At 48.9% G+C, this 27,773-nt stretch overlaps 2 protein-coding genes across 10 annotated transcripts in view; one reads left to right on the forward strand and one right to left on the reverse strand.

Annotated features, from left to right (window-relative positions):
• DGKD (diacylglycerol kinase delta) overlaps positions 1-5,699 on the forward strand; it is a 121,082-nt gene extending 115,383 nt beyond the window's left edge. For 3 of the 5 annotated variants that reach the window (XM_053597290.1, XM_053597293.1, XM_053597295.1), the window contains 2 exons: positions 1,005-1,122; positions 2,241-3,396. In XM_053597290.1, the coding sequence (XP_053453265.1) occupies positions 1,005-1,122; positions 2,241-2,494 (372 nt within the window). In that variant the 3' untranslated portion in view covers positions 2,495-3,396. Of the gene's footprint in view, positions 1-1,004; positions 1,123-2,240 lie in introns of all 5 variants that reach the window. The other 2 variants (XM_053597291.1, XM_053597292.1) reach the window with 2 other exon arrangements.
• Positions 5,700-8,482: 2,783 nt separating this feature from the next.
• USP40 (ubiquitin specific peptidase 40) overlaps positions 8,483-27,773 on the reverse strand; it is a 91,106-nt gene continuing 71,815 nt past the window's right edge. For 4 of the 5 annotated variants that reach the window (XM_053597284.1, XM_053597283.1, XM_053597285.1 and 1 more), the window contains 8 exons: positions 26,088-26,214; positions 23,911-24,005; positions 22,495-22,613; positions 21,722-21,787; positions 18,329-18,539; positions 18,100-18,195; positions 13,922-14,016; positions 8,483-10,332 (listed from right to left, as the gene is read on the reverse strand). In XM_053597284.1, coding sequence (XP_053453259.1) covers positions 10,221-10,332; positions 13,922-14,016; positions 18,100-18,195; positions 18,329-18,539; positions 21,722-21,787; positions 22,495-22,613; positions 23,911-24,005; positions 26,088-26,214 — 921 coding nt within the window. In that variant the 3' untranslated portion in view covers positions 8,483-10,220. Of the gene's footprint in view, positions 10,333-13,921; positions 14,017-18,099; positions 18,196-18,328; positions 18,540-21,721; positions 21,788-22,494; positions 22,614-23,776; positions 23,829-23,910; positions 24,006-26,087; positions 26,215-27,773 lie in introns of those variants that run through there. The other variant, XM_053597289.1, reaches the window with a different exon arrangement.

A 27,773-nucleotide genomic window follows, 5' to 3' on the forward strand; every position in this document is an offset into this window, starting at 1 on the left:
CAAGTCTACTTGTTCGGTATATCCTTTTTCATACTTTTCCTATCAAGCTTTATTTGGGGTGTCTCTCTTATAAATGGCATGTTACGCAGAGACGCACTATCACCTGGGTGCTCAGTGAGAGGCAGCTGCTGACAGGGCCCCGCAGAGACGCACTGTTGTGTCTCTACACTCACCTTCCTGTCGTTCTGTTGCAAGGAAAGGATGAAAGTGCAGGAATAGCTTTATTTAGAAAGATACTTGTGATACTAATAATCAAAGCATAGAAGTCAACACTAGAAGATTAGCAAACATTTTCATAATTTTCATTTAATATATGTAATACTGATAAATAATTGTAACATTTAAGTTTTAGTGAATATTTATAATAGTTACTAAAAGTTAATCACATAAGAAATGCAAATGTTATAAAGTAAAAAGGGAATATAAATATAGACACTAGGATTGCTTTTAGATCATTTTTAGGAGGCATTAAAATCAACACTAAACGGGCCAGGCGTAGTGGCTCTTGCCTGTAATCCTAGCACTCTGGGAGGCTGAGGTGGGTAGATCGCTTGAGCTTACTAGTTTGATGAGACCAGCCTGAGCAAGAGCAAGACCCCATCTCTTAAAAATAGCCGGGCAGGAGTGGCACCTGTAGCTCAGTGGGTAGGGGCGCTGGCCACATACACCGAGGTTATTGATTCAAACCCAGCCTGGGCCAGCTAAAACAATGACAACTGCAACAACAACAAAAATAGCTGGGCATTGTGGCAGGTGCCTGTAAGTCCCAGCTAGTTGGGAGGCTGAGGCAAGAAAATCACTTAAGTCCAAGAGTTTGAGGTTGTTGTGAGCTGTGACACCACATAAAATCAACACTAAATTCAAGAATAAATGAGGGAGCAGAACCTTTAAGGAACAAAGTGTCTCCAGCTGTCCTCCTGCCTCATTCTCCTCCCCTGCTTACCCTGTGCTGCACCTGGATAAACTGAGGTTTGATTCTCAGTGTTTCTCACTCTCCCCAACAGAACACCATGCTGGATCTTTCTAAACGAAGCCGCAGTGGTAAATTCCGCCTCGTGACCAAGTTTAAAAAGGAGAAAAACAACAGGAACAAAGAAGCTCACAGTAGCCTGGGCACCCCGGGTACCTGCTCCTCCCCCGTGTGTGTTTCTGGCCGTTGGCGCCCGCTGTCGCGGTCTGGTTCTCCTGGTCTCTGCTTTCTCCTTGGCCTGTGGCTCCTCCCTGAGGTCCCCATGCTGTAGCAGCTCACATGCTGCCCATCTGTCTGCAGCTGTGAAATCATACCCTTTCCCGCTTCCCTCCACTTCACGCCCCGGCCTGAACGTGCTCTCCACAGAGACTCTGGGTGGTGGGCCACTGAGTTGTCCTGCCTGCCTTGAATTGGGGGTTCGAGGTGGGAAGGGAGACAGCAGAGGTGACAAGATGAACTTGGAGACGAAAACTCTGGACTCAGGCCTTGCTGGGGCCGCTGCGCCTGCTTCCCCTGATGGGCTGCTGACCCCACGTAATTGGGTCATTGATCAAGGTTCCCCAGGGAACCTCAGGCCCCCAGTGATTGTGGGTGATGAAATCAACATGAAAGGGCACTAAGGGAGATTTTTCCTTTGGGTCAATAAATTGGGGCTTCAAATCTCTGTCTAAAGTACTAGCCCTGAGCACCAAGGCTGTTGGGTGCTGGATGGGCCTCCACACCTAGATTTTGGGGGTGGCGTTTGCCGCTAGTAGGGCAGCTCATTTTGATTCTTCTTTGCGTGTTGGTCCAAAAGTCGGGCTTCTGTTGATGGTGGTGGCTGGACTCCGTGTACTCTCAATCTGTGTGCGTCTCCCTTCCTGCTGGGCTGTAAGGTGAAACATAGACCCTCTGGGAGCCAGGGGAAAAGCTGGCTTCGGCCACCCAGTCCTGATGTTTTCCTCGTATTTGGTGGTGTTTGATCCCTCCTGGGACATGGGGGAATGTCCGGAATGCTGGTGGCCCACCTGGCAGGAATAGACACCAGCTCTGCTGCAGCGAGTAGGGGTCCCCTGCTGCTTCCTGCACTGCTGGTGGGGGCTGCCTGTGGCTGGGTGACGGGTGCCGGCTCCCAGGGGAATATTGGTGTTGCTGCTGGGCTGTCTGGGCGCTGGCTGTTTGGGTGTCCGGGACGCTGGCTGCTGGGATGTGTCACTGTGGGTGCCGGCTGCCACCTGCCTGCGCTGGGCTCTGGGCACTCACTGCTCCCATGCTTTTCCGTCTCCGACAGTTCACCTCTGGGGGACAGAGGAGGTTGCTGCCTGGCTGGAGCACCTCAGTCTCTGTGAGTATAAGGACATCTTCACACGGCACGACATCCGGGGCTCTGAGCTCCTGCACCTGGAGCGGAGGGACCTCAAGGTACTTGCAGGCGTCTCCTCGGAACCTGCACCTGGGCCTCCCCACAGCTCCTTTCACCTCCATCTTCATCCCCCGGCCTGGCCTTGTCCCAGCACCATGATTCTTTCTGTGGTTCTTCTCTAGCTCAGGCCTTTGTGTGTGCCTCTAGTGGTAGGTGGCAGTGGCCCTTGCCCTCAGCAGTGATGGCTCCACCCACCACAGCCTAATGAAGCCAGGAGCAGAGGTAGTGGGGGGAAAGCCTTGATTTTTCTCAGGCTGCTCAGACAAGGAGCTACTTTCATAACGCTGAGGCCCTGCTGGGGGCCCTGCACATCCCCTGTGCTGAGTTTGACCTGGACAGCTCTGGCCTGGGACAGCACCTGGGTGAAGCAAGCACACGGCCACGGGGTTCCTCCAGGCCTCTGTAGTGGGTTGAGGACTGAAAACACGAGGTGGTTCCTACATGCAGTTACATGCGCTGCTGTCTTCACCTCGTGGGGAGCAGCGGAATAGGGGAGGTTGGCACGTGTGTGGCTGGGTCTGCGCCGGGCCTCGCGGGGCCTGGCCTCCTGGGCATTGAGGTACTGGCCCAGTCTCGAGAGGGCGAGAGGACAGTGGCTGTGGCAAGGTCACCTGGCATGCCTTGCTCTTAGGCCTGTGTTTTGTCTGTGTCTTGGATCTGTATGTGGTGACAGCAGCAACTTTGTGGAAGGCAGGACTGATGTGTCGGTGTCTGCATGGCTATGCCTTAGGTGCCATTTCCGTTTGGTTCCACCGTTCCCATGTCATCATTTTCATCCTCATTTCTGTTCAGAAAGTTCGGGGCTGTCGGTTGCAGGTCTGTCTGTAGAGCATCTGGCCCTCTCTTCCCTGCACCCACGGGGACTGTCCTCTCTGTTGCAGGACCTTGGCGTGACCAAAGTGGGCCATATGAAGAGAATCCTGTGTGGGATCAAGGAGCTGAGCCGGAGCAGCCCTGCCGCCGAGGCCTAGCCTGCGCCCTCGTGGCCTGCGTGCCCAGCGCCTCCCGTGACTGAGGCCGCTGGCCCTTCCATGGTGCTACCCCCTCGCCAGCCGCAGGAGGCCTCTCAGTGCCCACACGGCAGCCCTGGGGGCTTGGACATGGCAACACAGCTACCTTAGAAACAATGCCCCCAGCTCGGAGTCCTGGGGCAGATGTGTCCCCTGCTGGGCCCTCGCTGACAGCACTCGGCACTCTCAGTCACTCTCAGTCGGGCCTCCCTGGCTCCTAGCGCCTGACCACGTGATCCAGTCGTCCAGAGCCGACTCTCTGTGTCCTTCCTCTCCAGGCTCACAGCGTGGTTAGGGCTCTGCCTACAGCAGAATGTTCCACCCTATGGCTCCTCACGGTAGCCCTGCCAGGCAGCCCTGCTGTCGACCCTGTTTAATAATAGATGTTCTTTTAAACAAAGATCCTGCTCTTTCCTGGTTTGAAAGTGGCATGGATATATTTCCAGTACTGTTTATTTTAATTTGACCTAGAGAGAAAGAAAAAAGTCCTTCCTGCTTAAGCCAAGTCAGTGGTGTAATGTTCCTCAGCTGACGTTTGCCTCAGGGCCCTCTGGTCATCCCTGCAGCCTCTCTAGCCATGGACAGGACACCATAGGCCCGTGGAGGTCAGTTTGGGACTGTGAGAGAGACGGATTTCCTCCATCTCCTTGTGGACAGAGGGTGTTGGCATCAGTTCAGTGTTTCTGTGTAGAAGCTTCCTGGGCCTGGGAACTGCTCTCTGCTCCTCCTGTGGCTCCCATGCAGTGTGTCCCGGGACACAAGAGCCATCTGGACCTTTCCTCCTGATGGGCTGTTGAGGCCGAAGGCCGGTGCTGTCCTGTGAGTCTCTGCCCCTCAGTGGCTTCTCATCTCTTGCTGCCGGCCTGGTGTCCCTGAAGGCGTTGCCAGTGTCCACACTGCTCCCGCCTTGCCTCTGTCCCCAGGTGTGAGCTCCAGGCTGGGCTGGTTCTGAACCAACAGGTGGCAGTGCCTGGGGTGGGGAGAGGGCAGCACCCGGGGGACAGTCCTCAGGTTGAGGGTGCTACTGGGCCCCACGGGCCCCACCTGCCCTTTCTTTCCCTTCACGGGGGCTAGAAACATGACCTGGAAAGGGACTTCTTTAACCCAGCCCTGGTGCAGAAGTGGCTCTGGCCTGGCTGCCAGGCTGTGGCTCCAAACCCTGAAGATGAGGGCAGTGTCAGTAGCATCTGTGGGCATCCAGCCTTTTAGTTTCTGTCACCTCATCTGAAGTGCAAAGGAGCTGGGCGGGAGCCATTCAGGCATTGTCCATCCACAGGCACCTGTAGCACTGGGCGGGGTCTGGGCAGGGTCCAGGCAGCAGGCTCAGCAATGTTTTACCCCCACTCTCTCTGCAGCCTGTCTGCGTTCCCTGTCCCCCGGGTGGTCCCCCTGGCCAGGCCTGCGTCTGTGGCTTGGGGCACTCCCCTGGGTAGTTCTTCAGGGGCTGAGCCCGGGCCCTGTCTGTGAGAGTGGAGAGCAAGATGGCACGTTTCTAGCTGCACCTGCCCCAGGCCCTGGGTTCTGTCACCGTGGCCACTCATCCTTGCCTATGGGGTTGTCGGCATTAGGATTTTTGGTTAGAGAATCTCACATGGGCTTCACTGCCTCATTGGATTCTGTCTGTCGCACGGCAGTCATTCCCAGTGGAGGCAGAGCTAGGGCAGCCACAGAAGTCACTTGGTGGCACAGAGGAAAGGCTCCCAGGATGGTGGAAGCCTGTCCTGCGTTCCCAGCACGAGTGGCCCTCTGGGACTCTGAGATCCCAGAGCAGGCACTGGGACAGGCTGGGACTTGGGTGAAGAGGGGACATGAGGAAGAACTGGCACTGGTAGCTTTGGGGGTACTACGGCCACCCCGAGTCCTTGGTGTTCTCTTAGGAAAGCATTGGGTTTGGGTCAAGGGTAGTGTTTAAAATAAACACGTCGTCAGTGATTAAAACAGCACTGTTTACATAAAAAACATTTTTCTAATTCTAACAAGATAGAAGTGACAAAAAATGAGCACGAATGTTAAGGAACTGCTGGCTGGGTGTGGGGTAGGTGTCTCCACGCTGGGTGGTGTTCTGCTGTGGGGCTGCTTGACAGGCTTCACTGTCCTGTCCATGTAGAGGAAGGAGGAAGGGGAGGAAGGGTCCCTGAAGAGTCTTTGTGCCCTCAGGTGGGGCATTCTTACCCCCCCCCCCCCGTATTTATAACCTTAATTTATACAGTGACTGCCGTGGATGCAAATGCCTGTTATATCGTTATGTACATACGTAGTCCACACCCGAATGCTGTAAATATGTTGTTCTGTGTATAAATAAAAAGGCCTGTTTTTGATCTTCTATTGTCAAGAGTCCTTTTCATCATTCCTTGTGCTTTGACATAAAAATACCAGTTGGCAAAACCTTTCCGAACTGGATTCAGAGTTGGTTTGTAGCTGCCCTAAAATAGGTTGATTTGTTGGTGGCTGAAAAGCCAAACAGGATGCCATTTAGTTTTCAGCATGTGGGCTGTGATCTGCTGGTTGAAGAACGTGGCTGGGAGGTAGGGCGGGGCGGTGCTGAGGCGCTCTGACTGCAAGGCCACCGCACAGCCGCACACCTGCAGTGCTCTTGCTGCTGTTTGTTCTCAGTACTTTCATCCCAAGGGAGCTGCCTCTCCAAGACCAAAGTCACTTTGATTTCCCCAATTTCCTGCAGTGAGGGATGGGAACTGGGTTTGTGACAGAAGCAGGTAGGTCTGGACGTGCTGGCAGCCCTCTGGCCGCCCTCTGTCCCTTTTTCTCTGCTAACAAGGCCGTTTTTTTTTTTCTCCCTGGTATGCAGTTTTCATGTGTCCCATTCAGGACCTCAAGCCTCATGGCTGTGAAATGGCTGCCACAGCCACAGGCACGGTCCAAATGTGACTGTCCGGTGTAAGCTGTGTGGGGGCAGATGGCTGTCACTTTTCTGTGTTCCTCTTTAAGACAAAGGGAGACTTTTCAGAAGCTGTGGCTTCAGCCCAGGCACAGTAGCCCATGACTACAGTCCTAGCTACTTGGGAGGCTAAGGCAGGAGATGGCTGGACTCCAGGAGTTGGAGGTCACAGTGAGCTATGATGATGCCATTGCACTCTAGCCTGAGTGACACAGAGACCCTGTCTTTAAAAAAAAAAGAAAAACCAAAAATAGCTGTGTGTTCAGCTGACCTCCCCTGCTGTCCCCTTGGCCAGAACTGCCTCACACGTCTGTGATTGAGCCAGTCAGTAGAGGACACAGGTTGTGAGGACCACTGTCACGATGCCGATGGCTGACACCTTTACAGTGTTTTATGCCAAGTGCTGGCCCAAGGATCTTACACATACTAACTCCTCTGTTCCCCTAACAGTCCCACGTGGTGGGTGTTTATTCTCCACAGATGAGGAACCAGGCTCACAGGCACCGTGTCTTGTCCCGTGACACAGCCAGCATGTGGCCGAGATGGGAATTTGAGGACGGTTGGACGCCAGAGATCGCCTTTTTGAGTGTTTGTGCTTTCTTGCGTCTCAGGCCTCAGGGAAGCCCAGCCCATGTGACAGGTGACAGCACAGAAGCTGGCATGCACTCCTTGCTGGTACCTCCACAACCAAATAGGCACTGGCCTGGGGGAGGCTGGCTGAGCCCCGTCAGCCTCCACCCTGCCCCAGTGCGGCCTGTCCCACACTGGGCTTGGCTCCACAGTTGGAAAGCAGTCAGGAAGGGCTTCTCTGAGAGGTGGTATCTGGGGCAGGGATGGCCAGGTGATCTGCAGGAGACGGGACGATTCAAGTGTAGGGTGATTGCAAAGTGGAGGTGTTGTGATCTGTGGCATTTGAAAACTGAGCCTCTTGAGAACTCCCAAGTGCTCTATCTGGTTGTCCTAGATGGGCCCAAGGAGTGTCACCTGCCTGCTGGACCTGCTGCCCCTTCTGTTTGCTGGGAGAGTTTTATTGCAGCCACCTCCCCTGCTGCCCACTGTCTCCGGGGGTGCTCACACGTGTCATTTAGCTATCGGCTGCTGAGCAGGGAGTCCCATCCACCAGGCTGGGAGCAGGAGCGGGCAGCACCTTTGGGTGCCTTTCTTTGGGGGTTGTAGGCAGAAAAGCCACATGAAGGTGGGGCCCTGTCGTCTCTGCAGCACACGTGTGGCTGGAGCAGCACAGGTCCCTATTCTAGTAACTGGCCTTCGCCTCTCCCCCACTCATCAAGCCGTGACTTGGACGTTTCAGGAAAGTGGCGCTTGGTAACTGACAGGGTGTCTTGGAGCTGTTGGTGGCATCTCAGCACCTGGGAAGAGCTTGCAGGGGGAGGTGGAACCAACAGAGACAAGCAGGGCCCAGCAGAGGCTCCACCGTCTTATGGGCACTCACTCACCTGAGCCGGGGTGAGGCAGACATACTGGGGGCTCTAGTTTCAAAAGCTGGAGGTCTCTGTTGGTCCTGGGTGGCTTACTCCGTGGCCACTGACACGGGCCCTGGACATGTGCAGGGTACAGGGACATGGAACACTCGAGGGAGCTGCAAACATCCTTTAATTCTCCACTCGTATACCAGGAACGTGGCTCCATGCTCCTCTCTGAAGTGCAGTGAGTTTCTAGAGTGAAAATGCCCCCATGCCGCGGTTATGTGTTTTATTGAACCCTGCATGGCCGCCTCTGGACAGCTGCATCATCGAGACCAGAAGGAAAGATGAGCTATCCAGGTCTCCTGTCCGGACGGGGTGAGGGGCTGGGGCTGGTGCAGTTTGGTCCCTCACAGTTAAGTCGGTGGAAGCATCTATGAAGCTATATTATGGGTTTGCAGGGGACTCTTGCCCCCCTTCCTTTTTTGACAGGAAAACATGCCGAATATATGTTTTTGCAATAGCCCCACTGCCCCCACTGCCGATCCTGTTTTCCCTAGAAGAGAGCCAGGCTGTATCCAGTTTTGTCCAATGCAGTTTTCCCAGGAGTCTGTATTTATTTAAAACCCAAACATGATTTTGTTATTTCTAAAGCACTACTGATACAGTATTTCTAAATATAAACCGTGTTCATTTACCATCTTAAGTGTGCTTGGGAAAGGCCACAGAAGTTCCTCTCTTAACTAGACCCTAAAGCAGTCAGACTTGACGCACACTAAGGGCTTCAACTTTAAAAATGGTTTATTTTTCTTTAACAAAATTTTAGAGCTTTCTCCCTGTATATCCCAGTTTATCCCTAAATTAAAAGAAAAAAAGTTAAGAGAAAAAAGGAAGGAAGGAGAAAGAAGGAAAACAAAAAAAAACAGAAGTGGCCGCCCCTGCTGGACAGCATTTTAAGGCACATCCACCCACACTGGTCTCAGTACTTCTAGAAACGTTCAGAGAAACCTCTGGCTTTCTAAAAGTAAAGCTTCTTAGTTATTAAATTAATATTTTATTACTATGAGCCACAGGTACATAATAAGGAAATATGCCAGTAAAAGAAAAGGAGCAGCCTGTACATGGCAGGGCTGGGTTTCCAGCATCGTCAGCCGTGATATGTAGTTTTGGTATCGAAGCCCCCCACGGGACCCATGAGGACACAGTCTGCACCCCCAGGCCGCCTCCTGAGGCTGAGTAGTGTTTGAGGACTGGGAAGCGGCTCGCTAGTCAAAGTCCAGCTTCTCACGTCTAAGTGCTCCACAGAACTGGACATGTTATTTAAGACATAGAAACTCTTGACATGTCCAGAAGAGATGAGGGGTTTCTAATAGTGGTTTTGCCAGTAGAACTGAGAAGGGAAAGCAGGCCACCTGTTCAGTGAGCATCAGTTCTATGGAAAGGTGGCGTGGGCAGCAGGAGCTGGGCACACAGGCAGAGACGCTGTGCCCAGTTTCACTCCCTGCCCTTCTCTTTAGTTCTGGTTTCACATCAGTGACACAGGGCTGACAAGAATCCGTGAAATGCATGTGACAACCAAGCTAAGAACAGGCTGGTGTCTGAGGAAGTCAACCATCCCACTGTCCCAAATCAACTCAGTGACACAGATGCTGTATTTCTTTAAGTTGAATAATGATCTGTGCTGAATTAGGAGGAAAACATCTTTATATTTTCTTTTTCTTATCTGTTTTGATTGAGGCTACTCAGGAATATGTCAACTTAGCCTTCCTAGGATAACTTCAAGCCCCCTAGACCATGCCAGGCCTGTTCCACCACTACCCTGCCTGCCCACTAGGCCTCCAGCCAGGATAGGCTGAGGTGTCGTGGGCAGCAGTGGCCGCAGCAGTGAGAATGTCTGATCAGCTAGGTCAGAATGAACCCTCAGAGCTGGAGTAACTCCCATCTGTCTCCTCAGTACGGAGAGAGAACTGACACCTCAGCATCACAGTTTTAACTCAGACCAAAGGGGGAACAGGACATAGATGAGGACCAGATGATGTGGGGGGAGATGAAGCCCAGAAAATAGACCACCTTTCCCAGTTTGGCACAGCTTGGCCAGCCCAGCAGCACAGCGGGATGTCAGAGCCTCTGTCAGTGCGGATCACTAGGCGTCATCTAGACGGGGGAAGAGGTGATGGGGCACGTGCGGATTCTATACAGACCTGTCAGAGTCGAACAACGGGCCACGTGGCCATATCTGTGCTTAATGAGCAGGCAGTAAGTTTCCTGGTAAAAAGGGCGGCTGGGGGTCAGGTGTGGTGTGAGGTCACAGCTGTTGGCACCTGTGTGTAGGGTGTCTAGGTGTGTGTCACAGAGCTGAGCGAAGTGCACCTGTCTGGCCTCAGAGACGTCCCTGTGCTTGTGATGAAGCAGAGCTTGTGGGACCCGAGGCTCTACCCACAAGCTGACAACACTTGCTTCCAGGTTATTGAGCAGAGCGCAGAACCTGTGCCCTGCGCCCGGAGACCTGGTGTGGCCGGTGCTATCTGAAACTCCCCACGTGGATAGAAAGAGAAGCTTCTGGTCCTCGGGGCCGGCCAGGGGTCTGTGCACTGGAGAGGATGTCATCACTCTGCACATGGAGGGCTTCTCGGCTGTGGGAGACAGAGTGTCACTGACTTGCAGTCATGGGGATGGTGGGGGGGTCACTGAACTGAAGGGTTTGGAACAGGGACAGGTGCTGGCAATGGTGCTGGCTATTCCCACACCCCCCACCTGAGGACTCCGTCCCCCTCCCACCAGCCCCATGTGTGAGGATGGTGGGTTCCCCACACACTGGCCATGTGGCGTGTCCCAAACTCTTGGCTCTTCCAATGTGCTAGGGGAAAACTTCTCATAGCAGAGTATTCATTTTCCCTTCACTTTTGAAACTGAAGCTTAACATTCATGGGGTGTGCACAGACTATAAACACAGCTCTGTGGACTGCCACAAACGTACACCTCCGTGACACGAGGCAGGGGTGCCTTTGCTCCTTTAGCCCCCAGCCTGAGGGAACCCCTTGGACCCCACCCAGTCACACCCCCCAGTGCCAGTGTGACTGGCACTGGTTGTGACCTGCACTCAAATGACCACACCATATAGGAGCTCCACTGGCACCTGCACAGCCTGGTCCTTGAGCTCAGCACCATGGCCTGGCCCACCGCTGGGCATTCTTTCAGCTGTGCCAGATTTGGCAGTGATTAAAGCTGCTGCACATTTTTCGTACACCTTGGTGCCTACGTGGTATGAGCACACACTTCAGGTGGCGCTGCTATGGTTCAGGAAGGCCCCACATCTTCCACAGTGGCTGTCCCCATCCCCCAGCAGGGCCCAAGAGGCCCGGTCCCGTTGCCTCCTCGCCACACTGGTGTCAGCAGCCTCTCTCCATTTCAGCATTTCTGGTGGGTGTGCAGGGGGATCTGCTGGTAGCCTGAATTCACATTTCTCTGCTCATGCGTAGTGCTGGTTGAGCACATTTTTATATGTTGGCCAGCAATCTGCACTTCCTTTCCTGTGAATGTCCATAACCTTTACCTGTACAGGAGAACCTCTGTAAAGTGACCACAGAAGGGCCTGTAACAGACTGGTCAGCATGTGGAAGTGGTCAACTGAGGAGCCAGGGCTGCTGGACTGACACGTACATGGGTTCATGTCCAGCCCATGAGGATCAGGTCACTGTCAGGAGGTGCTCAGTGCAGGGAGGGGTCAGCCACTGGAGTTTTATTTGACTATTGGTCTTTTCTTATTTACTTACAGGTTTGTTTCCAGAATTATAAACAGTTACCTCCTTCGACCCAGTTAATTCCCCTTGGAGAACTGTGGCCGACAAGTGTGCCCACACCTGCCCTGCAACACGCTGAGTAGACAGGGTTAGGCAGCAGGACAGCGGCAGGACTGGGGACATGGGGATGGAGAACTGGGCGTTGTGCCCACGCCGTGGTCTCAGGCAGCAGGACACCAACCCCCTGCATGAGGCGGGTTAAGTGAAAACAGCAAGGCATGCCAAGAGGCTTGTGTCAAAAGAGGAAAAGCACGCTCATGTCCCCCGTGCACGGAAGCTGTCCCTGGGAGGATGTGCAGGTGACAGCCACGCCCGTCCATACCCGAGGACACGGAGGGTCTGGACATGGGTCTTCTCAGTGAAACTCTTCGTGGCTTTTACATTTAAAGGTATGTGATTCTATTAACTTTCCGAAAAATAGATAAAGTAAGTGAAAAACAAGATGGTAAGTGGTGACGTCATAGTGCTGGTAAACATAACTGTTCTGATATTGTGCAAATGAGGTGTGTGAGGCCGGGGATAAGATTTTCAGCGACAGACACAGATTTTAAAAATGCCCTACCTGAGACAACAGACGGATGTGCAGGTGACAGGCCGGGAAAGGTGCTGGATGACTCAAAATGGCAGCCCTGCTGATAGCTTACCATGTGAGAGGTCTGAAGGAGACAGTTTTATCCCATTTGAATGTGGAAGAAGGCAAGATTTCAGTGTGCATGTATCAAATGTGTCAGAGAATTTTACATGTGACTCTAAATAATCTATGTGTGACTTGCAAATAGGGAAACCTCAAAGCAGCCAGATCCTTCATTCATGAGGGCCCCACGAGGTGTGGAGCTGTGAATGGGGGCGAACTGCCCCTTGACCTCTTGGGGATCCCTGACATGATGGGGAAGGTGCTGCCTAGGAGCTGCCCACGACACAAAGAGCACAGAAGAGGAGCTCCCAGGGCAAGGGTGTGCCCTGGAGGAGGGGCGACAGTAGAGGGACAAGGGAGCAGGGCGTCGTCCGGGGCACCACAGCAGGGAGGACCAACCTGAGGTCCATGTGTGACTCCAAAACTGAACGTGTCCCCTGAGCATCTGTTGCAGGCCCTGAGGGTACGGCTGTGAACTACAGAGCAAAGCTCCCACTGCTTCTGCCACAGTCTGGGACCTTCCATCCTCACTGCCCAGTCTCATCCACTGTCACCTTCACGTAATCAGCAGGATGGTCTCCTCACTAGTCTCCCTGCTTCCACTATTACCCCTAAGATCACTGCGCTCAACCAGCACTACGCATGAGCAGAGAAATGTGAATTCAGGCTACCATATACCAGCCAGTCATCACTTCAAAGGGTTCCCACTTCCAACCCTCTGAGGCTCCCGACCACACCCCAATTCTCAGCTCATGGCCATGGCCCCGAGGGTCTACATGCCTGGCTACCTCTACCTGGACCTCTCTTCCCGTGGCTAGACACCACCCCCAAAGGCAGAGGACACCTGGCGTGTTGCTGGGCAGGAGGAAAGGGAAGCAGGTGGGCAGGGCCTGGTTAGGGGATAGATCACATCAAAGGCTACTGAGTGATCCGGGTAGGAAAAGATGGTATCTACCAAGGTGGGAGCAATTTGAGCCTGGGAAAGGCTGACTGAGGAGACAGCCAGAGTTACTGAGACTGGGGTGGGGAGAGATGGAGACACCCCCGCGGCCTCTGGTGTGGCCTGTGTGGAGGTACCACGGGCCAGGTGCTGGGGCTCCTGGTGCTGGGTTGGCTGAACAGGATAAACTGAGCCGCACAAAGCAGGCGTGCGAGTTGAAGCTTCTATGGGCTATTGCAGGAGCCTGGAGGCCGGGAGAGAGCCCGGCTGTGCACCGAGGTCCACAGCTCCCCAAGTAGAAGCAGTGAGCCCTCAGGCAGCGTGACCTGGGCAGCATGTGTGGTGGGGAAAGAAGAAGCAGGCACTATAGAGTGGGAGGCCCGAGGGAGGACAGAGGAGAGGGCTGAGGGCACTGAAGACACAGGGGCCCTTGGGGGCAGCGAGGCTCTGACCCTGGGAGAGAAAGTGAGAAGGTGGAGTGGCAGTGGTCGGGTGGGGGCTTGCTGGGGATGCTCACAGTGTGGGTGCCGGAGACAGGAGGGGTGGGACCCTAAACCAAAGGCTGTGACCCGGGCAGTGTGGCGAGGCTGCAAGTGGTGGGAGGAGGATGACGTGTGCAGGGAAGAGGGCGGGAGGACTTCTCACAAGGCCTCTGTGGTGCATGTTGCCTTCACATGTCCACAGGAGGCTCCAGGACCTGAGGGGGCAGCCACCCAGTGCATGGCAGAGGAGCGCCCACGCTGTGACAGCTCCACGGCAAGCCCCCAGCCGCGGTCAGGTTTCCCTCCGGAGTGAGAAGTCAGAGGGCGACTGCGGCAATGGCTGTCGGAGCCCATACTGCTAATTACCTTTTCTTTGTCCCCAGTGCGAGTTGTTTCTGTTTTTCTTTTCCAGCATCATCTCTGATTGTGCTGAAATCGTCGTCCTCATCGACCAGGAGATTCTACATTTCAAAATAATGAGTAATGTTTTCAGACACCTTTTTAGCCTACATTTAAAAGAGATGTTTTAAAAACTACATAATTTGACAAAAGGGGATATTCAAGTTTACATCAACTAGGTTAGTAACTGATAAAAACCATTCTCGTGCTCATGAAAACAACCTTGGGGTGGCAGGAAGAGCTTCATAAGGGAAATTAACTTGCAGCTGTCTAACCTTCGCCTTCAGCAGCAAATGCTCCCCAGGGGTGAGCCCAGCACAGGGGCCTGTGTTAGGCACAGACAGTGCAGGAGGTGTCCACTGGGCCCTGACAACCCTCCAGGGGCTACACCAGAAACACCATCAACCTGCTTCCCTGTGTGTATCTCTAGCTGACTGTGAGCTTCGGAAAGGCACCGACGTGTCCTCTAACTCCTCGAAATTTCCCTCAAACCTCAGGTTCCACTGAGTGAGGAGAACAGGTCTCCCAGCACCCCAGACAGGGAAGGGTTTCTGACGCTCCTTACGAGAAATACTGGCCTCACCCTCCGCTGCCCCCGGGGAGGGCGCCTCAGTGAGCGCTCGGCATACAGTGGAACACGCAGGAAACATTAGCTATTAGTAGTAAGTATCTTTGTACTGTGTTTGCCTCATTTCTAAACGAAAAAACTTGGCAGCGCCTGTTGCAGGCCCTCCCCAACCCTACAGTGAGCTCAGTTGTGTTACTGCCCCCACCTTCACTTTTATTCTGTGACTCCTTAGAGACACAATCCTCCGTGAAACCTCACGTTTTAGGTGGGTTTATCTTGTATGTAAGTGTTCATCCTGACTTTTTCTTTATTTGGGTGTATTTTCTTATTGATGTTTGCAGCTCTGGGTCATTTGTTTTAACTGCTGTGTATTATGCCACCGAAGCAATATTTATTTTTTCATTTATCTCCTTTCGAGGGGGTCATTTAAGCTCTTTTCTCTTTATGCTATTACAAGCAGTGCTTCACTGAACGGTCTGCCCATCTCTCTGTGTGGTGTGTATTTGGATTTTGCTAGGATCTCTTTAACTTGGTGGTGAAGTACGGGCACCTTCGTACTCAACACTGGAAGCTGCTCTCCAGAGCACCTGCACCAGTCACAGCTCTGCTGGGGAAGCAGGTTCTGCCCGTCACGGGGGACTCACTGGCCCCGCAGTCCTCGCCTGTGAACTGCACGGTGGCAGCCCTTGCTCATCTCTCCTCTGTTGAGTCATCTTTTTTGAAGTGGTTTGTAAAAGTGTGACACATGTTCTGGATAATAACCTGCTACTTACATTACTGCATGTGTCTTCCCCTGATTGTAATTTGCCTTTTCACTTTTAATGGTTTCCGAAGTCATAAAGATTTTCTTCTGAAGGTTGAAAAAATCCTTCTGAACCCAAAGTCATAAAGATTTTCTTCTAAAGGTTGAAAATAAATGCTTCTCACTTTCACGTGTTCAACCTCACACTGACTGCCATATCCGGTTGTGAGCGGAGGAAGATATGGGTTTTATGGGTCCTGAAGCTTATGCCAGTAGAATATCCCTGATCTCAAAATCTAAAATCCAAAATGTTCCAAAATCTAAAACTTTAAACACTGACTTAATGCTTGAAATGCTCATTGGAATAATTGAGACTTCGCTAGATTTTTGGATTAGAGATGCTCAACCAGTAAGTACAATGCAAATAATCCAAAATCTGAACTCTGAAATACTTTTGTTCCCAAGCATTTTTTTTCTTTTCTTTTCTTTTTTTGGAGACAGAGACTCAAGCTGTTGCCCTGAGAAGAATGCCATGGTATCATCGCTCACAGCAACCTCCAACTCTTGGGCTCAAGCGATCCTCTTCCCTCAGTTTTTCTATTTTTAGTAGAGACAGGGTCTTGCTTTTGCTCAGGCTGATCTTAAACTCGTGAGCTCAAGCAACCCATCCGCCTTGGCCTCCCAGAGCGCTAGGATTAAGGTGTTAGCCACTGCACCTGGCCTCCCAAGCATTCTGAATAAAGATATCCAACCTGTATAAATTCGGTAACCCTCTTTAAGTCGAAATGATGAATACAGTTTTCCCATGCAGCCAGTTCTCCCAGTACCATTCACTGAATAATTCATTTTTAATGTTGCCTCAAAACTACGCTGTCACCACGGCACTGCCATCATTCCTCGTGCTTGTAAGGCAAGAACCTTGGCGTTGTTCCTCTTTAAAAATATCCTAGCTCTCTGGCTCTTTGCTCTAACATATGAATTTATTCAATTTATTTGATTTAACCTAATCCATGTGGATTTTCACTGGAATTGTACTAAATGTATAGATGATTTGGGAAGAAGTGACATCTTTTGCTGCCCTTACAAAAATACGGCCTGGCTCTGCATCTGACTGCAGCTTTCTTTAATACAGTTCGGTTATATTTTTCCAATACTCTCCAGAAGGTTTTAGAAATCTTTTGCTGGTTAAGACATTTATACTCTATACTTAATAGATTAGACATGTACCCTTGCAATGTGCACCTTGAATGTCTTAACACAATAATTAAGTAAATGAAGGATATATTAACTAGTTCGATATAAACATTCCAAACTGTATATAAAGTCAACACATTGTACCCCATAAATTCATTAATGTATATATGATCTATGTGTTTATGACTTAAAAAAAAAAAAGAGGGCAGTGCCTGTGGCTCAGTGGGCAGGGCACCGGCCCCTTATACCAAGGGTGGCGGGTTCAAACCCGGCCCGGGCCAAACTGCAACAACAAAAAAAAAATAGCGGGGCGTTGTGGCGGGAGCCTATAGTCCCAGCTACTTGGGAGGCTGAGGTAAGGGAATTGCGTAAGCCCAGGAGTTGGAGGTTGCTGTGAGCTGTGTGACGCCACAGTACTCTACCGAGGGCCATAAAGTGAGACTCTGTCTCTACAAAAAAAAAAAAAAAGAAAGACAGACAGAAAGAAATCTTTTGCTGCTAGCCGGGCGTTGTGGCGGGCGCCTGTAGTCCCAGCTACTCGGGAGGCTGAGGCAAGAGAATCGCTTGAGCCCAGGAGTTAGAGGTTGCTGTGAGCTGTGTGAGGCCACGCACTCTACCTAGGGCCATAAAGTGAGACTCTGTCTCTACAAAAAAGTAAAAAAAAAAAAGAAATCTTTTGCTGGATGTGTTCATGTACCCTGAGGTTTTACGTATCAATCTTGGAATCTTTAGAATTCTCCATCAGATTTAGTGGTTTTGCTGGATAGTCTAATCTTCAGTTACCTTTGTAAGAACAGTTTTATATTTTCTCTCGTTTCTTTTATCTCCCTTTCAACTTTTAATTATTTACTTTTAAAGTTGGAGGTCTAAGTTTTTGATATGAATATTGCAGTAAGTTTTCAGGAAGTACCCATATTAGGTTAGGGTGTTTCCATTTATTCCTAACTAGTTTGTGCTGAGTTCTTTTCTTTTAGTTTTTTTTGAGCCAGAGTCTTGCTCTGTTGCTCCAGGTAGAGTGCAGTGGTGTTGTCGTAGCTCACTGTAACCTCCAATTCCTGGGCTCCAGCAATCCTCCTGCCTCAGCCTCCTGAGTAGCTGGGACTCAGCTTCCCAGAGTGCTGGGATTACAGGCACTCTGATTATAGTCACTGCACCTTGCTTAGGTTCTTTTTCTAAATCATGAATGAAAATGAATTTTTAACAGTAAAATCTACAGTATGCTTTTCTTTTCTATCTGTTGGATCAGCCATGTGATTTTTCTTCTTTAATGTGGCAGTACAGTGATTATATCCTATATTCTTGACATTGCTGTCCTTGAATTCTTTGGATAAACCTCACTATATTGCTACACTGTAATATTTTTTAAAACATACTTGCTGGGTTTGATGTGCTAGTATTTTATTTAGAATTTTGTATTTATGGTCATAAGTGAAACTGGTCTAAATTGTTATAATCCTTGGCAGTTTTCGTACTGGGGTTTGTTGTCTCATAAAACAAGTTGCCTGTCTTTCCCTCTATTATCCAATCTCTGAAACAGTTTGTATAAAATGGGATTATCTGTGTCTTGAAGATTTGATAAAACTTTAAAATCATTTGAACCTTGTGTCTTGTCTAAGTGATGTTTGCTGTTAATCAACTTACCTTAACACCAATAATATCTCCATCTTTCAAGTAATAAGGTGCCCCTTGCAAATTATCTTGCTTTTTCTTCTTTTTTCTCCTGGTAATTTGCTGGCTCTAGAGGAAAACAAAACATCTTAATACCCAGCTTCAAATTCTTACTAGATTCCTCATCCCTGTGAAAAGCTGCAGTTAACTTATTCGCTAGGCCAGGAAGGCCCATTTCTCCAAGGAAGCCCCACAACTTTACCCAGCTAGATATTGGAAGCCACTCGAACTTTTCAGGAAAGTATTTGGCAATTTCAATTTTCTCCACAGGAAGGTCATAGAAGTCAGCGACCCTCTGCCTTAGGGACCTGGCAGTCCAGCCTTGTGTGGTGTCCCATACCACGTCCACGGCCAGGGCATAGGCCCTCTCCCCGGGGATGCGCATCTGTGTCCTCAGCAGCACGTCCTGGGGGCTGCACCAGAAAACAGAAATCACACGCCAGATTTACGACAAGTGGGTGAAAAGCACACGTGGCGAGTGCTGGAGCACGGCAGGCAAAGCTTCCCCTGGGACCTTGCTGGGTTTTATAAGGAGAGATTTTCCTTCAATCCTGAATACTAGAGGGGTACCCTTATTCTCAACTTTGATTTTCTTCAATCCTGATGAAGAACAGAACCAGAGAGCTAAGATATTTTAAAGAACAAAGCCAAGGGGCTGGACTCACCAAGCACCATGACTGATTATACTGCTGTGGTGACAGTGTAGTTCCAAGGCTGGACAGACGAACAGGAAGATGCACAGGGACAGAAAGTCCAAAGAGAAAGGGTCCCACTCTCAGTCTGTGCAGAGTGCCCTGGAGAGGGTGGGGAAGCTTCCTTGGTGGTGAAGGGAAGGAAAGAGGCTCTGCCCTGGGTAGGGGCTGCAGAGCCGCGTGGGAAGGATGAGAGGGCCCCAACCTAACTGAAGCCCATCCAGGGCCAGCAGCTGGTGGGAGGAGAGCTGGTTATGCTCTGGATTTGGGGTTCTGTAGGGTAGCTGGGAGAAGAAGTCCAGGGTTAAAGTTGAGGAGGGAGTGGGTGGTGCCTGTGGCTCAAAGGAGGAGGGCGCTAGCCCCATACACCGGAGGTGGTGGGTTCAGACCCGGCCTGGCCAAAAACTGCCAAAAAAAGGGCAGCACTTGTCGCTCAGTGGGCAGGGCACCAACCCCATATACTGAGGGTGATGGGTTCAAGCCCGGCCCCAGCCAAACTGCAACAAAAAAATAGCCGGGCGTTGTGGCGGGCGCCTGTAGTCCCAGCTACTCGGGAGGCTGAGGCAAGAAAATCGCTTACGCCCAGGAGTTGGAGGTTGCTGTGAGCTGTGATGCCACAGCACTCTACCCAGGGCAATAAAGTGAGACTCTGTCTCTACAAAAAAAAAAGGTGAGGAGGGAGACACAAGGTGGGAGATGTGGAGCTGCGCCTGCAGGAGGAGGGGAGGGAAGAGAAACAGAAAAAGGGCCTGTTGGGACTGTTACAGGACGTGAGGCAGAGCTGCAGACAGGGCTGGAAGGCAGAAAAGGGGAATGTAAACTATTAGTTTTAAGATGCAGAGACACAGAGTGATCGTAAATGCTGTATTTCTGCTACCCTGGCATTGTCACCAGCAGGAAGGGTGATGCTGTGGAGCAGAGGGTGCAGGAGGATGGGCCTGGCGGACATGGTGCTCACAGAATGCGAAGGAGGCTGCGGTGGAAGAGGGATTCTGATAGGTTGGGCCCTGGAGCCTGTGCCACTCATGCCTGCCAGTGCTGGAAACACTTGTGGGTGCAAATGCTGAAGGTGCCGGGGTGACGCAGGCTGTGAAGAGGAAGATGAGGGACAGGCTCCCTGAAGGGCTCAGAGAGCCCTGGAGGTTGGCCAGGGACAGGAGAGGCAAGGAAGGCCCATGGCGGTGCACGGCTGCTCCTCTGAGCTCAGAGGGCGCTCGCTGCTTATGACAGACGGCGCTAAGCTTCAAAGCTGCTTTTTTTTTTTTTTTTTTAAATTTTCACAAACTTTGAATGCATTTAAATTTTTCCCAAATTCTTGTCAAATCTTACCAAACATTAGTCAGGGAATTGGCATGTGGTTAAAAGTAGGGGAGATCCTGGGGGATCAAATCCTTCTTATCCATATTGTAAACATCACCCTAACCTCAAACTATCTCCTGCATTCAACATTTCTTTTAAAAAATTATTTTTGAGTTGCATGTTGACTCAGATATGGTCCCAAGACACTAAGACACAGCAGTTTGCAAAGAATTCACTGTCTTTTTCCCATGTCATTTAGAATATTGACTGGCGTTCAGACAATCTGAAGTGATTGGAAGCGCCGGGCATCCAGCATCCAGAATCCACTGGAAAAGGGACCAAACACAAATACTCCATCAGCTAGGAAAAGGCACTGGGGGCTGACAGGAAGGGCCACAAAGCAATGACATTTATGTCCCAGACGCAGCCACTATCCTGGAGAGTAAAGGTAAGTGCTGGAGCTCTCGGGAGTCACCTATGTGGGGTACAGTCCTCGCTCCCCGCCATAGCCTGGGCCTGGGGTGCTAGAGAGGTCTCTGGAGATGCAGCAGGAGCCGCCTGCCGTCTGTGCCCTTTGGCCCAGTAATTCCTGTGTGAGAAAGACCCTCCTGTCCTACCTCAGAGCTGCTGAGGTGGAGGAGATGACACTCTCGCACGTCTTAAGGCTACCAAAGCCTTCATGCGCCTTCCTGTGCCTCCCGCACCCTCGGTGCAGTCTTCCATATCTCCTGTGCTCCCACGTACTTCAGACCTGTCCTTACACAGACCACGCCACGGGCTCCGGGGTCAGTCCCAGGAACAGGACTGTGCCTGCTCTCTCTTTTCTCTTCCCATATGCAGTGCTCGTACACATTGCATCAGTGTTCTTTTCTAAGACCCTTATTACAAAAGTAGGCAAAATATATGAAACAATTCATTCACCCACTCAAAGATACAACCACTTATAAGCCTTTAAAGAAGTGCCCCACCTTAGGAGCACTCAAAGCACTGCTGCAAGTCAGACCAAGATGACCACGTTCATTTAGCAGCATCTAAACAGTGCTGCTTAGAGAGTGAGGTGAAACACATACTCACCAATTCTGCTTGTGGGCACAGAAGTTGTGACAACTTACCGAAAGAAATTTAACAATTTAAGAGGTTTAAAACATCCATACTCTTTAATCCAGGAAATGCCCTCTAGGAAACTACTCCTGAATATATAATTTGGGTTAAGAGTACATGTTTAATTTTTAAAAGACAGGATCTTGCTCCGTCACCCAGGTTGGAGTGCAGTGGTGTGATCATTGCTCACTGCAGCCTGAACTCCTGGGTTCAGGAGTGATCCTCCTACCTCAGCCTCCTGAGTAGCTGGCACCATAGGTGTATGCCACTACGTCCAGCTAATTTGTTTTCTCATTTTGTAGAGATGGGGTCTCACTATGTTGCCTAGACTGGTCTCCGACTCCTGGCCTCAAGCAATCCGCCCACCTCAGCCTCTCAGAGTCCTGTCCTGGGATTATAGGCGTAAGCCACCGTGTCTGCCTTAAATTGTTAAATTTTTAAAGAGACGAATCACCCCCTATGACATGTGTGCATAACATTATTTGTACAATAGAATTTCTTACCCCAAGTTTTCTTCTTTCTGAAGGGGCTCTAAGCAGATCTCAGTTCTCCGTCCCAGTTTATATTCCCTGATAGGTGAAACAAAGTAATATAGAGTGGCATGCTACTTAATTTTTTAAACTATTTTTTTTTCAAATTTTAAGCTTTTTCTTATACAAAGGATTGTTTTCTGAATACCATATAAGGACACTTGAGCTTTCAGTAAAGGGCAAAAACTAGAATACTTGCCATGGTGATTACATCCTTGGGTTGGTTCCTAACAGGGATGTGCAAGTCTGGCTCCATAAAGATGAAGTTGTCAAAGAAATGCCCCTCTGTTCAACCGGGGGTTAGGTCCCTATGCCAGTCACTTTGGGGTGGTAAGAGAGTGGGTGTAAAAGAAGCCCTCAGGGCTGCTTTTTGCAAAGGAAACTAACAATGACTTAATGCCCCAAGTACTCTCTGAGTTCAGAGTTCCAGGAGGAGCTGAATCAAACATTGCCTAATGGAGGACCAGTTCACCCCTGCCTTCTCCTTCACTCCAAATACTTCTAAGTCATGACAGCGCCACAGTTTCTGGAGCATAGAAAAAATACACAAAGCTACATTTGGACTTAACATGGAAAACTGAAATCACACTAGAGTTTGTGGTAAAAAGCACTGTCCAACCCACATTCCTGGAATTGCCAGGAGTGAGCTGTTACTGTCTGACACAAAAGGCCAACCCCTCTATGAAGCCCTCCCCACTGCCCAGTGTGGCAGCAGGGAGGGACAGCAAGCCCACCCAGGAACCTACTTGAGCAGCTGCTGGTTGGCTCGTAAAAGTCTGCCCAGGCGCTTACTCTCTACCGTCCAGGCTCTGAGGAAGGCTGGGGACAGAATACTGGACTCCAGGAAAGGGAGTAAGGCCATGGCCTAGAAAAAGAAACAGACATTTCTCCAATGGTTTTAGAAAGCACTCTTAAACACATTCTGCTTCAGAAAAAACAAGCAGCACTACATAATGACATCGGAGGGAAAGAGTACCTCGAGGAATGATAAAAATCTTTTTTGAAAATCATAGGAATATGTATCTCTTAAATGAAATTGATCCTGAGTAGTTTTTATATTCATCTCCATTGAAAGCAACTTACAAAATGAGCTTTATATTTCTAAATATGAGCCAAAAGCTCATTTTAATCAATCATTATGTTCCAAAAATGAGACTTTAGGATTAATTTCTATGTGAGTATAATTCACAAGACTAGAGTCTGCGTTAACAAAAGGACTTCACCTTCAGCTTCGTTGGTGCTAACGCAATTCTCCAGTGCCTGCTCTGTCAATGAAATAACACTTGATTCTGCAACACTGTCAAGTCTTTGGCTCTAACCAGCAGGCCCAAACTGCTTGTTGTAATTCAGCAGGGGTGGATAACTTTTAGCTCCCATTTATATTTAAGTTGAAACATATTAAGCTGCCAATATTCATCCATTTTTGATCTAAAAACAGCATCTTTCAACCTAATACAAGAAAAAAGTAACTTCCCAGTTGTTCTCATGAGAATCAAGCTGTCTGCTTTTTTGAAGAAGGTGATTTCATACATTAAGGACACATAAAAGCCAAAGATCCACAAGTGCTGGTCGTACAGCTCACGCCTCTACATTCTTGCCTTCGAGAGAAAGAAGGGACGCTCACTAAAGTCCAACAACAGTAAGAAAGACGCCTTTCGACACTGTTGTACTTAATCCAGCCTCTCCATTTGGAGAAAACCCCCCTTCTCTGTGAATATTAATGCGAAAGAAAACAATACCACATCTAGTTTAGCAACCTAACTTGAGAGCTGATGTCCTGAGCTCCTGGGAAACTGATAACACAGCTTTTCATAACAACATTTAACATATGGATCACAATGGTACAAAAACAATGTAAATAAAGGGGTAAAAGTGGATGCTTTACAAATGTTTCAAGAAACCATGTTTCCCTATAAAATAAAAATGAACAGAAGCCGCAAGTCACTTAGTGTAGATTCAAACAAAGTACAGCATGCCTGTCAGAGTGGGTCAGTGAGGGCCACCGTGTGCTGCCTGCTGGGTACTTACCACTGAACATGGCATATGACAAATGCCATATCAGAACAGACTGTAATTGGGGGAAAAGGAGATAGAAGAATATATTAATATCTCACTGGAAGAAGCGGTATCAGCACTAAGTCACGCTACAGAAGAAGCCTGACCTGAGACTTCAGATCTGCCAGTGCGGCGTCTTCTGTGACCTCCGCGTCTCCCAAGTAGAGGAGGGGACCTTCCGCAGGCACGTTCCCAGGAGCACCTTCCAAAGGACAGAGCTGGATGCTTAGAAGGAACTTTAAACTTATCTGTCTCACATTTCTGAAACAGATTGCCATGTTTTGATTCACAAATAGGTTTATTAAGATTCCATTTGGGAACCTGTGACTCCAAGTCCCTGGCACTGCCTGGTGGGTAAGTGGGCTGGGCCACTGCTGGGGAAGATCATGAAGATTGAACTCGTGTCAGCTGCCTAGAATGCGTCTCTGCACAGTGTCTCCCGCTTCAAAGACTTGGTTGGGAGGAGACTTTGCCTGTACTCCTCACGTGACCTCCCTGATTCTTTCTCGTAACACCGATCCCACTTGCCGTTCTTCTGCCTGCCTTCGTGAATGAGCGTATTTAATCGGCCTCAACAGAACGGGACTTTCAAGGGGGTGGGCCGTCGTCGTGTTCATCTCCTCAGTGCCAGTGTGGCAAGCACCGCGGAGTATATGCCCAACAAGCGTTTTGTTTCCCAACTTTGTTTTAAAATGGGGAAAAAAATGATGGGTCGTTGAAAACTGTGAATATAAAAGCTGGCAACTGAATTTCAAATTTGGAATATCTTTACTCATTCTCAGCTTCATTATGTGTCTTTGTTTCTTGCTGAGAACTTGCAGACAGGTCATGAGTAAAGTAAGTGAAGGGGTTGTTCTTCCCACGTCTTAAGGACACAGCTGGCCCTCCCCTAAACACGCTGCTGGGAAAGTCTACGGAAGGAAATGTGCTGTCACGTGATGGGCAACAGAGTTTAGGTCAAAGGTGGGCTGCACACAGCATGGTGGTCTCCTAAGGTTACACCTGCCCTTTCACCGTCCCTTTTCTATACTAACCGCCGTGCTGCAGCTGCCACAGTGCTCAGGGTAGCAACACGCTGCACAGAGTGGGGGGCCCAGGAACAGCAGGCTGCACCCCACAGCCAGGGGCATCGGAGGCCGCACTGTGCAGGTCTGTGCAGCTGCACCCATGACGTCCACACAATGATGAAGTCACCCAACTGTGCATTTCTCAGAGTTGTCCCATTTGTTAAGCTGCACAGAGTGTACTTCCCATTTGTTGTGATATAGAAATATAATACTACCAAAAACAAACCTTTTTCTTTACTTCATGTAGAAACATACTCATTAAAACATGCCTTTAAAATCTGACATGTAACTAGTATTCTACCATTAAAGCATTTTTAAGAATTAATTAACATGAACTAAAGAATTAATATAACCCAACTAAAAAAACTATGGCAATTTCATAGCTGATTCAACATATAACTCTCTATATATAATCCTAATTTCAAAGAATAAGGCGATAGGATTTGACTCATTTATATTCATTTAATTGTTGAGGTTTAAAAGATAAAAATAAAAACGTAATACTCAAAGGCACTAGAAAAGATAAATAATTACATATAATGTGATAAAAAGAAATAAAGAAATAATATAGCTAATGACTTGGGCTTACTAAAATATTTTTTTCCATCCACAGTTATAAAAGAGATTAAATTGTGTTTTCTATATTATGAAGTAGAACTCTGCTTTGTATGAAGGCAACGCAACTCACAGCTAGCAACTTCTGCCTGTGGTGATGTGTATGCTAAATTTTGAATAAGGTTAACATATTTGTCCTCTGTCTATATTTCTTCTCAGAAGTCAGTGAAATCATGTCAGATGACCTAGAAGCAGTTTTTGAGGGCTCTGGGGGTAGAGGCAGAAAGGCCAGAAGATGTGCAGGATGTGGTCTCTGCCCCTGTGGGTCACTGGAATTGGCTGAAGCCTCAATATCCTGGTACAGGAAAATAAATGGAGCCTCTGGGCCCTGAGGATCTTGAGAGATGTATATAAAGATCTTTGAAAAAGAATAATATATTGACATAATAATAAAAATAAGATATATACAGCTTTATAGAGGCTACAAAGCACTGTGTAAGAATAGGCTGGTGCTACCATTATCCAATAACTTATTATGTTATAAATAGGTTTTAATTTTCAACCTTGCATTTTTATACGAAATAGTTCAGCTGCCTCTCAGAGCAAAAGAGCCATTCTACTTTTATGACATGCTGGCAGCTGGAATCTCTTTCTGTGCTCACCTTGGGTGGAAGCAGTTCTGGACGTCCTGCTTGCAGCAGGAGCACAGCTGGTCTGGTCCTGCGGGCTCTGCCAGGGCCCTGCATGTCCCTGAGGCTGGTACCACCAGATGGGCACCTTCAGGAAACCCTGAAGGATGGAGCGTTTTCAATACTGTGGTTAAGTGACCCTCCCCTTTTACTCCCACAAACAGTCTTGAAGACATGAAATGTTCTTGAATTTACTGTTTTTCCTTAGATTTATTAACTGTCATAAATTATACTTGTTCATTATTTTAACAATCAACAATTTGAAATCCTTAAAAATCAGACTTCAGGGTGACTGGACTCTGTTTTTTGCTTAGAGCAGTGATTTTCAACCGGTGAGCCATGAGAGGATCTTAGGCAAATTATTTTCAAAAGAAGTTCAAAGCACAGTAAGTATAATTTTTTACTTTTTTTTTTTTTTGATCAACATAATTTAAGTTCGCTGCAGAAGTTTAACTATAGGTTCAAGTGTGCCATGAGATAAAAGAGGTTGATAAACATGGGCTTAGAATTATCTCTGTAGATAAATGAATGAGAAGACACACACACAGTAACAAACATTTGCCTGCAAACACTGTGCCCGTACTTGTCCACCCCCCCAGAGCACTACGGCCTGAAGCACGGGCGCGGCAGTTCGTTTACTACAAAGAAGCAACAACATATTGATCTAACAAACTGCATGGAACAGACCCATTGCTTCACGCGTACCCTGCAATTCCTGTAATTTCGGTTTTACTAATTTAGCCAGTTCTTCCCATCTCTTTCTTTTTTTGTTAGTAAAGAACTTTGATAGGCTTGTTAAGAGATTAAAGATGTTACAGTGCTCAGTTTGCAGCAACAGAAGACGAGAAAGTGAAAAATAACCATATAAAATATTTTAAATATACAGTTCAATAAATGCCTATTAGGATATTTTTCTATTTATCAAGCTGGTGAAGATTAACAAAACTCATGGGTGGCGCCTGTGGCTCAGTCGGTAGGGCGCCGGCCCCATATACCGAGGGTGGCGGGTTCAAGCCCGGCCCCGGCCAAACTGCAACCAAAAAAACAAACAAACAAACAAAAAAAAACAAAACTCATGCCCCATTTGGTTAAATAAATCACAACAATGGAACTCCATTTTTTTCCACCGTGCAGATTGTTAAAAACCAGAAAGTCTAATAACATTCTGTTGGTAAAAATATGGGTAAACTTGAACTCTTGTAAGTCGGTGGTAGAAATATAAACTACTGCAAAGGTTTCAGAGAGCAATGTGGCCATATCTGTCAAAATTTAAGATGTGGAAGTTTCACATTTAGGACTTTACCTTCTGATAAACTAGCACATACATACATACTAAGCTGCACTTGCAGGACATTCATGCCAATTGTTTACAGGAGCAAAACCCACGACCCAACCTCAGAGTCCCTCTTTAGAAGGCTGGTTACATCACGTGAGGCCAGAGCCATGCTCGGTACTTCTCACCAAGCACTTTCGGTTCCAGGAATTTACCTGTATGTCTATCTGCTCATATGCATGGACATGCAACGTGGCACATAGATGTTTTCGTACATTGTTGCTTGTATCAGCAAAAGATTGGAAACAACCTACGTACTTTTCACAAAGAGACTAGTTAAATAAATTATAGTACCTACATATAATGGAATGTTATGTACCTATTGA

Source organism: Nycticebus coucang, chromosome 7, assembly GCF_027406575.1.
Source record: "Nycticebus coucang isolate mNycCou1 chromosome 7, mNycCou1.pri, whole genome shotgun sequence".
Classification (NCBI taxonomy): Eukaryota; Metazoa; Chordata; class Mammalia; order Primates; family Lorisidae; genus Nycticebus; species Nycticebus coucang.